The sequence below is a fragment of the Cyprinodon variegatus genome, unplaced genomic scaffold (genome assembly GCF_000732505.1).
Source record: "Cyprinodon variegatus isolate N-32 unplaced genomic scaffold, C_variegatus-1.0 Scaffold630, whole genome shotgun sequence".
NCBI classification, from domain to species: domain Eukaryota; kingdom Metazoa; phylum Chordata; class Actinopteri; order Cyprinodontiformes; family Cyprinodontidae; genus Cyprinodon; species Cyprinodon variegatus.
In genome coordinates this window covers 212,916-227,364 of record NW_015151083.1, presented here as the reverse complement: position 1 = coordinate 227,364, position 14,449 = coordinate 212,916, and the positions used below count along the sequence as shown (strand labels likewise).

General features: G+C 35.4%; 1 protein-coding gene across 1 annotated transcript in view; it reads right to left on the bottom strand.

Moving 5' to 3' along the window:
* cfap46 (cilia and flagella associated protein 46) overlaps window positions 1-14,449 on the bottom strand; it is a 51,384-nt gene that overhangs the window by 11,188 nt on the left and 25,747 nt on the right. Inside the window, 11 exon segments of the mRNA XM_015393203.1 lie at window positions 144-305; window positions 2,492-2,700; window positions 2,801-2,951; window positions 3,305-3,488; window positions 3,596-3,734; window positions 4,804-4,876; window positions 6,263-6,422; window positions 6,509-6,640; window positions 7,069-7,250; window positions 8,659-8,769; window positions 11,992-12,156. Coding sequence (XP_015248689.1) covers window positions 144-305; window positions 2,492-2,700; window positions 2,801-2,951; window positions 3,305-3,488; window positions 3,596-3,734; window positions 4,804-4,876; window positions 6,263-6,422; window positions 6,509-6,640; window positions 7,069-7,250; window positions 8,659-8,769; window positions 11,992-12,156 — 1,668 coding nt within the window.

The window sequence follows — 14,449 nt, the reverse complement described above, 5'->3', positions numbered from 1 at the left end:
TGAACAAGTTTTAGTGCTGTGAATATGTTTTGGCTGGTTTTAGGTATTTTGCTAAAAATAAAACTGAATATCTGCTTTATTGAAATATATCTGTTGTGTTAAATAATAAGGATATCTTAAAGTGAGCTATATTACAGACATACCGGCTTAACAATGCTGTGTTTGTTGATACATTGGGGACTGCTGGTGGTTTTGAGTATCTGTCTGGCCTCCTCAGGACAGATATATTTAGCCCATTCTTTCGTGGTCGAAGGAAGACTTTGATCCATTACAGCACAGCATTGTCCTTTTTTTAATGGGATAGTCTGCTTACACAAACAAAAACAAAAGCTGGCATTATCCTTTACTGCATTCAGCAAAAATGTGCCTATCCATTCGTTTTTAAAGGAAAAGTCCGGTCATATTCAGAATTCCAATATCTGAAAGTGCTTTAAATATGAAATTATTACATACTGTTCAATAAATGATAAGTGTTTTTAAATAGGAGTAATTTTCATTTGAATGTGGTTTACTGAAGACATCCATGTTTGTCAAAGAACACTACTGCCACCTATTGGTTTGTGACGTCACGGTGCGGTATCGGCTGTTGATCAAGTCCCACTGCTGTATCTGTTGTCGCAATGTGCTATTATCCAAGTCATCTTGAAAACATTCTTCTTTAAAAAATGTTGGCTACATCTTACGTGTTTTTTCTCTGGCCAGAAGTTCTATGGTAAATCCTCCCTCTTCAAGTTGGCAATCCAACGACGAACCCGTCCGTGGAGGATCAGGAATCGGAAAGTTGAAATATCTCATTTTGTTTTTCACTTTTACCTGTTATATTCCAACATCCAGCTGCCATGCACGTGGGGCATTGTCAGTTTCACTATAGCTCTGGTGAATTTCAATGGTGAAGTCCTCTGGAAATCTTCAATAACTGTTGATTGCAGATGTGTCTAGTAGTTCCCATTGATTTTGCTTGTAAAGCGCGGAGAATGGCGCTAGGCTTACCGCACCATGACGTCACTGCCAGAAGATGTCAGGAGTGATTGTTACTATATTTGGGCAAAAATGGCCGCTCCCGAACTCAGTGATCACGGCAAAAAATTATTGTTTTTATTTTCTTACTGATTAACGCTAAATTCATTAAATCACTGCGCAAACGTATTAGTTTTAGGTTTAAATAATGATCCATTGGTTATTCCTTGCTACTGGACTTTTCCTTTAAGAGATTTGTCAAGCTGAGATAATTGAAATATTACCACTGCTTGTATTTCATACAATCAGGTAAGCGTGCATTTATTTTGGCATTATTTGGGTAATACTTAAACTTCTTTTTTTCCCACAGTTTACAATATTTCAGGTCCAACTCAACCAATTTTGTCAACAAAATATTTTTGCAATATATCTTTTACACAATGTTATATCTAAATGAATTATGTCTTTCACCACTTTCTCATGTTTGGCCCCCTTTTTGCTTTTTTTGGATCTAGTGGATGGAAGAGAACTGACGGGCCGACTCTTCATTATCTCACTGAAAATCTCACAGACTGTAGTTACAGAAACCCGCAACAAAATATGACTCAAATTACCTGTAAATACATAGAAATTACAAATCTACTAGTAAACATTTATGCTATGTTATATGCATTAACAAACAACCAAAGTGCCTTAAGATGTGGAATGCTAGATAAAGAGAAAAGACTGGAAATTAAATATAATATGTAGGTCAGAATAAAAACATAGCATAATCCTCACTATCGATACTATTATTATAATTTTATCAGGAGGAAATCCAACCTATAGCTCCCGTATTGCAGAGGTCAAAGATAAAATAATGTTTGAAGGCCTATGGGCTCAGCCACCTAAAATGATAGAAGTTTGGTTTTAAATCAATGAATAACAAGGCAGGCTTGCAAGAACTGAACTAATGAGTTCATATTTTTAGGTCCCAACATAAACAATTTCCTCCTAACACGGTCAGCTTTACGTCAAAACAAAACTTTCTATTAACACCAAATTTCTACTTCAGCTTTCAATAAGCCGCCTTCTCTTTTAATGCAAAGACTCCTTAGAACCAATAATTTTGAGTCCTTTGGAACCTTCCCCATAACAGCCACTGGCTGGCCAAGTGAAAAGCCACTGGCTGGGAGTTTCAGTGTGGGCACAATGACAGAGAAACAGGGACACAGTCACAATCACATGTAACCCGAGGAGCATCCTGACCCAGAGAGCAAACCATCCAAGCGAGCAGGCATACAACATGCTAACCTGAACAAACCCTGACCATACCCCAATTACCAGAGACCACATACTTAAGTCCCTGACAAACCCTGTAATCATCCATCCAGAGGTGGAGCAAATCAGTCTGAATGAGCCAGCCAACCAATTAAATATAAACTGAGGGAAAGCAGTGGAATAAAAATGACTCTCAAGGAACCTTAAAAAGGAGAGGAGATGCAAAAGATTTCCAAAAGGTCAAAATAAAGTGATGATGGAGGTGATGCAATACCTGCAATATCTGAAGAACAAAAGTGAAGGCCAGAAGCAGGTTGTGCTGATGATGAGATGAGGCCCGGTCAGACATGATGGCGAGCAAAGTGTGTGCGCCTACTAATTGGTCCAGTCTACACACCTCCTTCAGACTGGACAGGTTTTGTGTGAATTGTCCATGGACTCCAAGTATGTCCTCATATGTCTCTGTCTTTAAATTCCTGTCATCTATTAGTAAAGGAAAACAATACATGTAAGCTTTGAAATATATAAAAATATATAAACAGAGACAGCACAAGGGGAACAAACAAGATGACATGCATTCAACCTGGTTCTGACGCTTGTTCAGGTCCCAAGTGTAGGATGTCTATGGCCAAATGAACTTGATTTTGGGCTTCAGATGTGGGGAAGTTGTGACAGTACAACCATTCTCCAAATTCAAGCAAAAACTCAACCTTCTGCCACTGAGACTCTGTGCTCTTTAACAGATTTCAATAGAAAACAAAAGAAGTCTATTAATTCTATAAATCATGGATATTTCCTTCTTCCTGGAGAGAATTGCTGTGCTACTCACAAATCCAAAACTTTATTCATTTCTATGTAAACACAGATGTAATGTTATAATGAATCCACATGATGGTGGTAGAGACTTTGAACACTACAGGAAAGAGCTACATCATTTTAGCACATAATGAAGTTTTGCTGAATTTTATCTAGTATTTAATTAAGAAAAGATAATTGGAATTAAAAGGTTATAAGGTTCAAATCAATTAAAAAATCAATTTATTTTATCTAATTTTATCATTAAAAGGGATTAAAAGAGGAGCAATACCATTAGAGCAGTGAAAGCTTTCTGGTAGCAGGTTAGCTGTTGGTTTAAAGTTATAGCAAACAGCGCTGCCTTGTGCCACATCAGTGAACAGCACTGTCCATTTTCATCTGATAACATCTGTATGTCATGCTCTATGCTTTCTCCCAGGCGCGCTTTAAGTAGTATGCGATATTCAAGAAGAGGTCTGGAAAAAAAAAAAAAAAAAACAAGTATAAAAGACTCTCAAAATGCTGGTAATCATGACTGTACAATCCCCTTTAACTTGCTTTTTAGTAGCTCTTTGTAACTTACAGCCGGTGCTTGGTACCAGGCATTTCCCTTAATGTCTTATCCAGCAGCTGCAGAGAACATGCATATTCTTCTTTGTCGTTTTGGATGCAGACCAACAAACCAGTAATTGCTGCCCTCAAACAGAGTTCTTTGTCATCATCTAATAAGAAAAAAACAGACAAAGGTTCAGTGCCTTCCAAAAAGACTCATAACCCTAACCTTTTTGCACATGTTTTAATCTTTAAAACCATAAAACATTTATGGGTTATGCAGTGAATGACTGTGAAATGAAAGGAAAATGATGCATGGTTCTCTAAATCATGAACAGATAAAGATCAGAAAATTATGGCACGATTTACATCAATTCTCTATTTTCTTTAATACATCTAAATATAACATAGTAAAAAAGAATTCCTTCAGTAGTCACTTAATCATTAAACAGAGTCAGCTTGTGGGAATCATATTGGCCTCTGAGATTTGTTATCAAGAACATAATTAGATTTATTTGTGTAGCTTAGCTTCAGTTCAGATCTCATCTGATGTCACTTCACTTCACAAACTACCGTAACTAAAATATTCATGAATAGATTGCTAATTCAATCCAATCATACTGTATAGAGGTTTTTTTTTTAATCTGTTGTATGCATTTCACTTCATTCATTGTTTAACATTAAGGAGAAGAGGCTTAATGGTAAAGTAGGTTTAGGATGTAAATTATAGCCCAAGCTTTAAATATCTTGCTGCTTAATCCATCATCTGAAAATGCAAAGAGTTTAACTGATAGAGCAAATAAGAGAACAGAAGTCAGCCAAAAGACACATGGTAGCTCCGGGGGAGCTGCAGAGATCCACAGCTCAGGTAGGAGAATATGCCAACAGGATCACACATATTACAGGTTCCTTACCGGGATTTTTTTAAAATGAATGTAGTGTTGGAAGGACTTTTTTTTCAAATCTCTGCTTCTCTCTTTTCTTTCTTATTTGCCTCTTTGCTAATTAAGTGCAATAGGCATTACTTGGTTTTGGTCAATCACATAAAATTCCAATAAGATGCATTGAAGTATGCAGTTTTGACTGTCAAACCTGAAAAACCTCATAGTGCAGGAATATTTTTCAGCAGTGGCATTGATAGAGAAATTGAGTTAGAAAAGCAAAGCCCCAATAGGTCAATTTGAAGACTTTCAAAGACTTTGAAGACAGCCTAAACAAATTAAACCTTCTAGTACTAACTTGTTGCTTCATTTTTAGGAGTCTCGTGAGGCATTTCACTGAAGGTCACCAATCCTCTCTTTTTGTTGTGTTTCTAAAAAGACAGAATTTACACAAATGTCACAAAACAAGCAAGAGAGCTGGCTTACAGTAAATTAACTAATGCTGAAATTACATAGCCATTTAGTTAGGGGTTTTCTCTTAAATCATGCAATAAAATGTATAAAAACAAAATTTTGGTCTTCCTCTGAAAATGAATTTCTCCAGCATTTATTGGGTTGTCCAATTATGTATTTTATTTGAATTTAATGCATGTCTAGAAACCAAGTTGCATAAATTAATCATAAAAAAATCTTGCTTGTGTTATCACAGAAGATTGCTGATGGATGTAAATGATGGATGGATGTGCGGTATATCTGAAAAATACAAAAATACATTTGAGCAAATAATTGTGAAAGTTTATGTTTATATAATGGAGCCTAGGCAGAAGTTCAACTGAATAAACTCATTGCTCTCCTACATCCACCTGCGACACAGCCAATCAGCTTTGAACCACACCTCCACAAAAGCCAATCGGCATCCAAAGTTCATCTTAAAAGGCCTCCGATCACACTGGTCTGCTCCTGTGCGCAGGCGGTGTGTGACTTAATTCAGATGACACTGTTTCAACCCACCTCCAGCCCCTCCTCCTAGATTGTAGCTAAACCTTCAGCAGAGTGTCATTCCTCCCGGACTCTTATTGCGTTCCCTGTGTAATCTCAACCGGTCCGGCAGAAGACTGCCATGTTGAGCCTGGTTCTGCCAGAGGTTTCTTCCCAACGGGTAGTATTTCCTCTTCACTCTCGCTTCATGCTTGCTCATCATGGACAGGTTCTCTTAACCTGTGTTATCCAAACTAGACTTCCATCTTCCAGGTCCCTGAGTGAAGCTCTAGTATCAGCTCACGCAATCCACTGGATCTCCCCATAAAGCTCAGCATACCGTCTTGCTAACCAGCAGTCTACAGACTGACCAACTTAAACTATCTCCACTCCACCACCAGTTTCAGGGCTGTGGGGAAACAGCCCCATTCTTTGCTCCTGTTCATGCATATCAATCAAAATTTGGCACTATGTTTCCTGCTGAGGTCTGAGCGCCAAAGAACAAGTAATTGGATCAATACATTTCTCCTAATATTCTTTTCTCTTCGTGTGAGTTTTTCTTAGATTGAATTAGAATATGACAATGTAATTTCAATACAGCGTGCATTACATACAAATCTTTAGAATTTAACTGTTGCACCAAATTCTTGATTTTAAATTTAACCGAAGCAGTTCCCACGTGTCTTTCCCCAACACTCTCAACCCAATTTCCTCTTATTCTACTTTCAAATAAAGGACACTTGTACCAATATAAATATTATTGTTTTCTCAGCCCTACAGAAGTTATGTAAACTTCTGACTGTAAACTTTAAGTATGATTGTATAATGAAATTAGATACATTATTTTTGCTGGTATGACTGAGGGCATTAAGAATCTTCTCCAGGTGCTCCTTCATCCACCATCTGTCCCGAAGACTCTGTGTCAGTGGCAGACAAGTGTTCCAGAAATGCCCAGCAGCTGTGACACACAATTCTCGACTGTCAGCTTTCTCTGCAAAGCTATGGACAAGGGAAGGAGAAAAAAAGTGAAGAATAAAGCTGAGCCTGAGACTCTGGACCATACATCAGTCTATTCTAAACATTACCTGACAGCGGACAGAAACACATTCAAAGCTTCCCTGTAACTGTCAGGACTTCCATTGGACTTGCAGACAAGGCTCAGACCTCTCAAACATGCTGCACTGCTCAGCATCTCATTTACCGCTGTTGGTCCATATCTAGAGATTTGTGGAAAGAAAAAAAGTAAAAAAAAAAAAAATAATAATAAACTTTAAGTATAAAGCCAAAAAAATAAAAAAAACCCAACAAATGTATCAGTGAGTTAATTTAAGCAGAGAAAATTCATTTAAACTAAACTGGATAAAATTTAAGCCTGCGGTTGTCAGCTCTTGTTCAATGCAATTCTCCTGATGAGCACAAGATGTCACCAATTCTCTCAAAGAGTGTTAAGCATATCTCTTCTTCCTTCATACAACTACCTCCAGGGTTTTGCATCAAAGGGACAGTTTTTGAAACATAAAACTGTTCTAGTGTAGCTAAATGCATTTATTGTTCACACAAAATATAACTATAGGTATCAGTTTTACCGCAGTCCCTTCAGATGACATTCATTGTATGAGTATAAAGTGGTTAAAACTGAACTTACAAAAGGCACGGGGTTGTACTGAGACACTTTGCTGCAGCCTCCTCCAGTTGCAAAGCTGTCTGGGTGCAGCGTAACACCAAGCTGTGGTCGTTGACGTTGTGACAGACGGCAGCCAGCTGGCACCACACCTGCAGCTCCACCACAGCATCGGACCAGCTGCACTCAGACGCCATGTCCGCCAGCTTCAGGTGAGGAAGGGAAAACAAGAACAGTTGAGAAGACATTCAAAGAGAATACAGGGGAAGAAGAAATGGAATAAAGATCAGGCAATAAGGAAACAAGAGATGACCAAGGAGAGAATGAAATAATGTTTTAATTTAGGAAAAAAAGAAATAAAATTAAGAGTAAAACAAAGTTAATGTAGCTGAAAGGTTTGAGATCAGACAAAGAAAAGAAACAAAAAAAATGTAAAGGTTATGAGCGATAAAATAAATAAAGATTTAATGGTTAAGCTTGATACAGGAGGCAAAAGAAAATATAAAACAAACTCTTTCTAAACCATGCATACAGCTGAACAAATGGTGTAAGCTCATATTTATCTGAAGATGCTATAATCTGGATGTCAGGACAAAAGCCACCCAAAACCTTTATCAGTAGAATCACATGTGGAAGTTTCTAACAGAGTGGACTTGCAAGGAAACCTTTCTAATTTTACTGGATGGCTTTACTATTGCTTCTATTATTAAATTATTTTTCTTTATCAGTTTTCACTGAAGGCTTGAAAGGCAGACTGCATAAATGTGGCAAAGGCTATGTTAAGACATTTCATAGCAGAAATATAAATATTATCTGAAAGCTGTGTAGAACATAATAAACCAGACTGCTTGCCCACTTATTCAGCAAAGGAAATATTTAAAGTTAGTTGTGACTGTCCTGCAGATTTCTTGTGCTTTGCACCACACTCAGAGGGAAAACCCAGTGTTTTGTGTAACACTCATCATTTTATGATTTATGGAGAGTGGAACAACTCCGCAGGAGATCGGGCTGCATTTATTCTGTTTTTGGCCAATGTGGAGCAATATGACAGGGGTACTAAATAATAGGTGTGTGGTGTGTAAATAACAGCTGTTTTCAGTCACCAAATTTATAAAAAAGGCAACTGTTATTTTGCAAGAATTCCCTAGTAAAGGCAGGGTTTTATAAACATGTTATATCAACACAGGGACCAAATATGATGCCATATTTTTGATAAATGAGGCTAATTATTTGAAGAAAATGTTAAATGCAAAAACTGAAAACCTACAAAAAGGTCTGGAGTTAAAAGCATTGAAGTTGGATATAAAACCAGAAAATTATTTGAAAGAACAGCTGATCATAGCAACAAAAAAAATGAATAAATGAATCAGAAGATTATTAAAAAATTTCCATTTGTATTATGTTTCAGGGAAAACAGTTTTATCTAAAATTAATATGGACCTGGTCTAACAAATAAAATTTTAATCATAATAGCCACAACAGGAAAACATTACTTCTCAATGCATTGACACATGATGAGGATTTGACAGATTTGTAAGACTAAGGTCATTGAGACATCTGCTGCTGCCATCTGGGCATCAGCTACAGCGGGCAAACAGACGGGGAGGTACATACTGCTGAGGGGCTGGGATCCAAAAAATTCTTATGCCCTGGATTCTTATTGCTGTGAAGCATTTCCAGCCCAACCAGCACACGATTCATTGCCGCATCTTCATCATTCTCACTCTGCAAACAAGAAAGAGAACATTGCTGGGCTATTTAATCTGGCACTCTATTAAATATGGACCAATTTCCTAACTCTTATTACAGAAAATACATACTGTACATCAACTTTGCTGATAAAAAAAAGACCACAAAACACTTAGATGTGTGGTAGTGTTGGATAAAATATGAATGGACAGCTTTTTAGTTGGGTTGGGTTTACTAATGATCAGCAGATAATACTTTACCTGCAGGAGAATAATAAGTGTCACTTTGATGAGTTATACTTACATTTTAGGGCTAAAAGCATGTCAGATGCTCAGCCTAGGTTACTCCTGTATATTCTTAATTCACAGTAATCAAATTTAAAATTTTACAAAGCAAAAGAGATTAACTAAAGCAGTGGTAGGCTACATATTCTATCCATTACTTGTGTAGAAATTATATCTACCCTCTCTCAGTTAATCCCTTATTAGGCTACTTTGATTTTAAATTAAGAGACTGATTAAATTGAGACATATGTAGAAAACAATAGACATGTCTTAGCTGTAGTACTTTTGCAGCATAGAAAATAGTAATCACTATGGTTGAACTTGGCTTTTACAGTCTTCATCCTGCCTATAACTGTCACAGTCTTGGTTTACCATTTGTTGTCCTCTGCTGCCCTCTTGTGTCCTCTTTCCCTAGCTGTTTTCTGCTCTGCCCTCACCTGTTTTCAATCCCCTCGTTAGCCCTCTCTTCGTCTCTGTCCCCTTTAAAAGCCACCCTCTTCGGTTCCTGTTTGCTGGATCCTCGTCTAATGTCTGTCTGCTTACCTCGTCTCTCCCTGGCTACTAGAGTTTGGTTTTCCCCTGATGTCTCCTTGGTTCTGGTTCGTTGATATTTCTGTTGGATTTTTTGATTCCTGCGTCAGTTCCTGTGAACCTCATTAAACCCACCTAAATTCACCTCTGCCTACTTGCCTCTGCATTTGGGTCCTCAAACCAACACCAAATCCTGACAATAACTGCCAAAAACATTAATGTTTTGGATTTTAATGATACAATATTTTATATGAACAGACAAAGTGAGTAATTGTTTTCGTTTTACATAAAAAGCCAAAGTGAGTAATTGTCTGCACACACATTTTATTTTCCTATGGCCTTAAAAATCTTCTCTACAAGCAGTATAAAATAACTCCCTTCCGTTTATATTTGTTCAATTATTGACAAAAGTAGCAAAACATTTTAATTTTATACTTGTCATTTCTGAAAAAATGTAAAATGAAAACTGTTGGTTGGATCATCAATGTAATCCAGTCAAAGAAGAGTAGTTTTTACGTTCATTTAATATATAGTAGCAGTTCGATTTCTTGTAAATGTTATACTTTAAAAAGAAGTTCCTTCTGTTTTTTTTTGTTTTGTTTTTTTTAACCATTTTTAAAATAACACAAAAAAATAAAAAATACTTTCCCCCCTTTAAGTTTTTTCGAATTTATTTTTATAAGATCAGAATACAATTGTGTACCATTGTTCAATTGTCCTTTAGGTGTTTCAGAGACACTACTCATGGTTATCGACCATGACCTGTAGATTGACAGAATCCAGAAGTAGAACATACTATTTTGGGCAGGACCCTAAAATCAACCTTTTATTTTTTTAAAAATAAGATAAGGCAAAAGCACCCTTACAAACATAATATATTTACAGCTTCATTATTTTATTACACTCAGCCAACCAGCTATTTAATCTAAAAGCCATCCTCACCTTTATGTCACATTTACTGTCAGAACAAAAAAATGCTTCATTATTAATTGTTTTATTTTTAGTATATAAATGAAAACGTTTGACAGCCTTTTTCAAGTAGATAGGAAAGTTTTGGATATGAGGTTTAAAAATAGCTTTACCACATCTTTTAATAATCTCTGACTTATAAAAAAAGAAATGAAAACTAAAATGGCAGACTTTGTTCATATATAACTGAAGCTTTTTTTCTGAGTCCTGGAAGATTCATCCACCACAATACCTGTTGTTCACAAAACTATTATAACATTTCAGATCATTAAAAAAATTCTATTTAAAGCAGGTTCTCTTCAAAGAGATTTTTATAAATATAAATATAATATATAAATAAAACTTTCATGTCTGTCCGATAAAAAGTATATTTTATTAAATTCATCATAAGAAGTTCTGCATTCATGAAAGTTATTGAAGCTGGAAGCACAAATGTTTTTTAACAGAAAGATGTTAAATATATATTCTCTAACTAAATTTTTCTTTTAAAAGAAATGAATTCATCTTATCTAGGTGCAATAAAGATTTAAAGTTTCTTAAAGTTTTTGTTTCTTAACTAATCTCTTTTAACTTTTCAAGTTTGTGTGATATATTTTCTAAAATACGTTCTTAAATAACTTTAGTGAGTGTACTGGAGAAAAAGAAATCAGTCAATCAATTTACCTTGGATCATCTCTAATTACTGAGCAGACGATTGGTTGAAAAAAAAAAAGAAAATATGTTTTACTTTACAAATCCATTAAGGATTAAAACATCTACCACTTTCAGTCTAAAAATGTCCCTTAGCTCACATCATTTCAAGTTTAAAAAAGAATCTGCCAAGTGAAGGATCTATGATTTGACATAACCTGGAAACACTTTTAAATTTCTTTAAAATAACATTTTCTTTCAATATACCTCTGGTAATGAACCTAACAAAAAGGAAATGCAGGAATTAATTTTAACTAGAATCAGCTGGTCAAAAAACTTTAAATCGATTTGGCCTAAGATAGGCATCTACAAATAAAAACATTTTGTTTACATGCATGTTCTATACAACATAAAGGAAATTATCATGGTAAGTAACATTGTTCCTTATAGAAATAATCATCTTCTTAATTCACAATGATAAAAATGATTTTTCTTTTCTTGTGTTAGACCAAAAGAACCTAATTCTCTTTACATGTTAAAAATATGAACCAGCTGCCAGAAAGCCTAATGTGTCTATTTGCTAGGCCAATTGTTTGGCATTGTGTTACCTGTTTTAAATCTTACATGAGGAAATTAAACATAAGTAAGTTTCACTGAATACCAACTATAAGATTGTATTCAAGATATTTCCTGTGAATAAATGCGTCTTTGGTTTACTAGCTTAAAATTTTGACACTAGGCAGTAATTACATGTTCCACCAGTCTAAGGCTAAAATCTGATTTGTTCTGACTGAGAAGCCCAAGAGAATAATCAAAGCAGGAAAGACAATGCATCCAATGGTACCTTCTTGAATATTTCCAGCGTTGATGTAGAAAGAGCCTTCTTCCACTGTTGAGGCAGGAGTTTCTTTATTTGCATCCATGTGGTTAATACTTGTTTCCTCACTGCCACTGGAACAGCTTCCCCTGTGAGGTGACCACTGGATGTGCTCAGGGCGTAGTCACACAGCTAGAAGAAAGTGCAGAACTTAAAGATAGTTCTGTGAACAAGGACTTTGTTTATATAATGCTCATTTAAGAGGAAGTTCAGGTGGAAAAAAAAGGCAAAAAAGAGAACTCGATATATCTGCATCCAAATTTGAAATTTTCTCTTCAATCTATGAAAAACTTTAGGATGTACGTCATATAATTATTATGTTCCTGCCCAGGGCCAAAAGGTGGCCTGGAAACTTTTGATGCCCACAAAGCAATAACAAATATTGTATCTGACCCAGCAACACCAAGAATGAAAATAAATCACTAATGACAAGTTATTCCTTATTATAAGCAGATATGATGAAATCCAGTTAATAATTCAGAGATAAAAGCCCTTTCATCTTAAGTTAAAGCAGATATTCATGGAGGATCCTCAGAATAGAAAGGAGGAAACTGTAATTGGCAGAAAAGAACAGAAAACCTTCATTGCAACAGCACAAAAAGATCTGGTCACACAGCTTCATAGAAGATTATAAGTATGCATACATAGCTGGTTGAATCCTGAATTTAGAATAGTCAAACATACATCTAGGGATCTCTAAAGCAAATCATTATGTGTCAAGATATTCCTTTAATGAAAGAGTGACGCCTCCTTTAAAACTCTTCTGTAAACCTGCTACACCTAATGATGGAGCTAATTAGCTTAAGTATGCATATGCTTAAATTTCTCATGTAGTGGTTGTTAACGAGGAGGTGGAGGTTGGTTAAGGACCAACAGGTTAATAAAATCAAAAGGCAACAGAAACAAAATCCAAGAACCAAAAATACAGGAAACAAAAAACCAGGAAATGTCTGGGGGAAACACACATGCGGAGCCAAATAAGCAACAAGAAACCAACAATGAGAAACTGCAGAGGTGGTGTTAATTTAGGAGACAGAAACAATGGGAGGACTAATTATCTGATGGAGAGCAGGTGTAGACAGAAGTAAACAGAAGGAGATAAGGGAAAGGAGAATGGTACAAGGGGGCAACAGAGAACAATTCAAATAAATACAAGACTGCTTAGATATAAGCAAACGGAAAAGAAACCAATGAACAGGAAAACACAGAATAACAATAAATCAAAGAGGAACAGAAAACTTAAAAAGAAACTCAAATACTCAAATCCACAAGGGGAAAACCATAACAGTAGTACACTTGGATGTTCTAGACATCAAACTTGATTTCAGAATTCCGGTAAAAGACACTTAATCTATAAAGGAAAATTAGATAATAACTTTAATTGTTTCCTTTTTGATATGGTGTTATGGGATTTGAAAATAACAGCAGTTTTAAAAATAAGTTTATTAGAAAAAAAAAACACTATAGAAAATATTAATTGACATTTATCTGTTTGGTTAAACAGCTATTTCTAAAAAAAAAAAAAAATGCAATTGAACCAAAGTCAGATAATTGAAAAATCAATAGCATTGATCATTGGTGAACCTTATCAGGATGGACTGGTAAACAAATTTACTTAATTATTCAACCAGGTCGTCACAAAACCAAAAGTAGTCCTTTCAAAAATAATCAAACAAATCCAATAATAGAATAGAGAGCCAAGCAAATAAGTGAGTAACTAAGTTAGATAAATGCTTACTGTTTATTCAACTGTGATAAATTCCAGGTTTATCAGAGTCACAAAACATTTAATGTAATAAAAATTGTTCAAAATCTTTCCACATCTGAGTTCTTCTGTATTATAAAAAAAAGACAGAAAGAGAAATGATCTAAACAGAAATAGCCTCGTAAATCATGTGTGCAAACCCCTAAAGTAATACTCTGTTAAAGCAGATTTGCTGGCAATTTCCAGTCCTCTTTGTTTTAAGTCTATAAAAATATATATTTTTCTAGGTAAACCATGACAGCTATACCCTACAGAAGGGGGAAGACATTTCTTTCGATGAACTTACAAATTGTGCCACAAAATTATCAGATAATAAAAACTGAATTCATTCTATAAGTCAGAGATTGTGGCAAATCTGTATGGAGCAAGAACAGTCTCAATATCCACAAATACATAGCATAAGATCCACGCATGCATAGAAACAGTATCAGAGTGACTTTGATCCCGGAATATATTTTATATTCGTAATGTTTTTTTTTTATTTGAGTTTATTTTGTATCCCTTTGGCTTCATTTTCCTCACTTTATTCACGTAAAGAATAAAAACAATTAAAATAATCTAACCTGACCCTATTACCCCGGGACTGAAACTGTTCTGCAAACTGTGACTGTGTTTAAATATATACGTATATATATATGTATATATATACATATATATATA